The sequence below is a fragment of the Penaeus monodon genome, chromosome 5 (assembly GCF_015228065.2).
Source record: "Penaeus monodon isolate SGIC_2016 chromosome 5, NSTDA_Pmon_1, whole genome shotgun sequence".
Classification (NCBI taxonomy): Eukaryota; Metazoa; Arthropoda; class Malacostraca; order Decapoda; family Penaeidae; genus Penaeus; species Penaeus monodon.
Genome location: NC_051390.1, coordinates 17,604,722 through 17,607,889, shown reverse-complemented (window position 1 = coordinate 17,607,889; position 3,168 = coordinate 17,604,722). Strand labels below are relative to the sequence as shown.

At 49.6% G+C, this 3,168-nt stretch overlaps 2 protein-coding genes across 2 annotated transcripts in view; both read left to right on the top strand.

Moving 5' to 3' along the window:
- Positions 1 to 554, top strand: part of LOC119573463 — a 5,196-nt gene extending 4,642 nt beyond the window's left edge. Inside the window, 1 exon segment of the mRNA XM_037920689.1 lies at positions 1 to 554. This exon segment is cut by the window's left edge and continues 1 nt beyond it. Within this exon segment, the coding sequence (XP_037776617.1) occupies positions 1 to 554 (554 nt within the window).
- Positions 555 to 1,136: 582 nt separating this feature from the next.
- Positions 1,137 to 2,537, top strand: LOC119572840. Its single transcript, XM_037919781.1, has one exon. It carries the CDS (start codon positions 1,240 to 1,242, stop codon positions 2,464 to 2,466), a length of 1,227 nt encoding a protein of 408 aa, XP_037775709.1. The 5' UTR covers positions 1,137 to 1,239; the 3' UTR covers positions 2,467 to 2,537.
- Positions 2,538 to 3,168: the final 631 nt, after the last annotated feature.

The following is a 3,168-nucleotide window of genomic DNA, read 5'->3' as shown; positions in this document are numbered from 1 at the left end:
CGGGCCAGAATGTGGTGAGCACGACGGTGGTGCGTCGCGAGCAGATCGTCCCGTACACAGACGTGACCACGCGCTTCTCGAACGCCGTCGTCACCCGAGAGCAGGTCGTCACGCAAACCAACTACGCCACGCAGACCCGCGTCCAGACCCAGGTGGTGCCCCAGGAGGTCGTTCGCACACAGGTGGTCCCGACCACCATCTTCACCACGCGCTTCGAAACCCGGTTCCAGCCCTTCACGCAGGTGCAGACGGTGACGAGCACCGACTTCAGAACAGGTCCCGCGGTGGTGCAGACCCGCGAACAGACCCGGACGTCCGTGATTCAGGCTCCGGGTCAGGACCAGGTCATTACCAGCGAGGTCGTCCAGACTTCTGTGCGACAGCAGGTCATATTCCAGACGGTCGGCAACCCGCAGCAGGCGACTGTCACAAGAACAGTGACCGCTTCCTGTGGCCAGACTGGAGGAGGAGTTGGCGGATCAGGTGGAGGTGGATTTGGTGGAGAGGTGGAAGCGGATTTGGTGGATCAAGCGGAAGTGGATTCGGTGGAGTAGGTGGAAGCGGATTTGGTGGAGTAGGTGGTAGTGGATTTGGTGGATCAAGTGGAAGTGGATTTGGTGGATCAAGTGGAAGTGGTTTTGGTGGAGTAGGTGGCAGTGGTTTTGGTGGTCTAGGGAGGAGGAGGTGGATCCTTTGGCGGCCAAGGTGGATATAATTACAACTACCCGAGGAATCCCCTGCCCATTGGATAAAAGCATTGTATTCTAACACAAACACACATCCGCACAGTATGGCTGTCTGCACAATCCGAAGTAAATTATTTTGTCCTCTTTATGTCAGACAACAAAGTGCTTTTTGTGTTGCGTGTGTATATATCCTAATATTATTTTCTTATTGTTCATTAAAGTTTTAATAATGTTATAATTCTTGTTTGTTTCTTTATCCCCAAGAAAATAGGATATCAGCGTTCCGCAGAAAATGTAAGTAGAGAGTATTTTGATAGCATCAGTTGTTGGGGATGGATGTGTTTTGTTTGTAGGAGGTTCCGTGCTATTTTACTAATTATGCTTATAATAATAATAATAATAATAATAATAATAATAATAATAATAATAATAATAATAATATAAATTAATTTTCGCTAACTGATTATGGTGGCAGCAATGATGACTGCAAAAATGGTTGCATCGCTGGTGTACTAGTGTCGCTTCTTTTCTATTTACATTTTCCCTGAGCAGGATGTGGGTGACTCTGGCGTTCCTGCTGGCGGCCAGTGGCGTCGAGACGGGCGCCGACCGGCTGCCTCGGAGTCTTCTCGGCCAGGGAATCAATCTGCAGCCCTCCGGAGGTTACCTGCCCCCGGTACCCGTGCCCACGCCCGGGGGATGCCAGCCTTCCACTGTCTATCAGACACAAGTCCGCTACTCCACCGTGGTTGTTCCTTCCACCATCTACAACAATAACCCACAGTATGTGACCCAGACCCAGTACAGCGTTCAGCAGGTCTATTCGACTGTCTTTTCAGAGGTTGTCGATACCCAAGTGGTGCCGCAAATCCAGTACCAGACTAACTTCGTGACACAAACCCAGGGGAACGTTCGCACGGAGTATGTGACTCTTCCAGGGCAGACGAACTATGTGACCCAAACTCAGGAGCAGGTGAGGACCCAGGTGCAGTTCCAGACGCAGTTTCAGACGCAGTACCAGCAAGTTCCGTCAACCATTGTCAGGAACGTCTTCTCCACTGTAGCTATACCTCAGCAGGTAATCAGAACCGTATATCAAACCCAAACTATCACCAGTACAGTGCAGGCGGGTGGTCAGACTCGCACGATAGACAGCACACTCTTCAGTACAGTTTACTCGACGGCTTTCATACCTGGTCAGGACGTCGTTCTCACAAGCACCTTCGTCAGGACTAACTACATCACGCAGACGATTCCCCAGCCTGGTCAGACGCAGTACGTCACATCAACGCAGGTGGTTCCCATCACGAGAACCATCTATTCTACACAAGTTGTTGGCAACACGCAGACACAGTTCATTACACGCACTCAGGTGCAGCAGCAAGTTAGCACTGTCTTTCGTACACAACAGGTGCCTCAATACAATACCAGGACCATCACGGTGCCCCAGCAGGTGGTGAGGACACAAATATCCACCCAAGTGGTGCCAACAACCATCTTCAGCCAGCGCGTGGTGCCGACCGTAGTCAACATACCGGGCCAGGTAAGCTACACCACCATCTTCCGCACGGTCTACAGGACCCAGCAAGGCGCCGGCCAGACCCGTACCCAGTACGTGACCCGTACGGCCTACAGGACCAACTTCGTGACATCGACCGTGTCTCAACAGCAGTACAACACAGTCACTGTTACCCAAACCAAGCAGCCTTACTGTGGCGGCGGAGGAGGAGGGTACAACTACAGGGCCCCGTCTCGGCCTTTCAACCCTTACGGCCGCTAGAGGCAGAGCCGGAGGAGTCCCTGAGGCTCTCGAAGGGAGTCCCACTTACAGTTGTTTATCTTATTCTATCGCCGTGTTGCGGAGTTAATATTTTAATATATATCTGAAATAAAGATGAAATATAAAACAAAATCCTTTCATATAACCTCGTTTACCCAATTACCTTCGCCCTGGTTTTGTGTGTGTGTGTGTGTGTGTGTGTGTATGTGTGTGTGTGTCGCAAAATACCTGCGCTTCGACTGCTGGCTCGAGCCCGACCTCCCGGCGAGAAAACGACGAGAAAACGAGTCCTAGGGAAGTCGCCGCCGTGGCACAGTAGTAGCGAGCTGGACCGTGGTTGATTAGGCAAGGGAGGCATTGCCAAATAACCTCTCAGTAATGAATTGAGAGTCCTGTAGTGCTGAGGAGTAATATAGAGATATAGATAAATAGACAGATGTTTAAGGCGTTTGTGGGGTGTGGTGGGGTGGTGTGTGGTTATATATATATAATCATCAGATTATAAATGAATTAATAAATGAATATGGACAGATAGTATACTACAAATAAAAACACACACAATGTAATGTGTTATTTTTGTGATGTATATATATCAATGATAAACACACAGACACATATACACTACAAACAGAACTACACACACACAACACAACACACACACACACACACACACAACACACACACACACACACACACACACAC

Bases quoted from the DNA above. Each gene is read 5' to 3' on its own strand.
- LOC119572840 (XM_037919781.1), top strand. From the start codon at position 1,240: ATGTGGGTGACTCTGGCGTTCCTGCTGGCGGCCAGTGGCGTCGAGACG.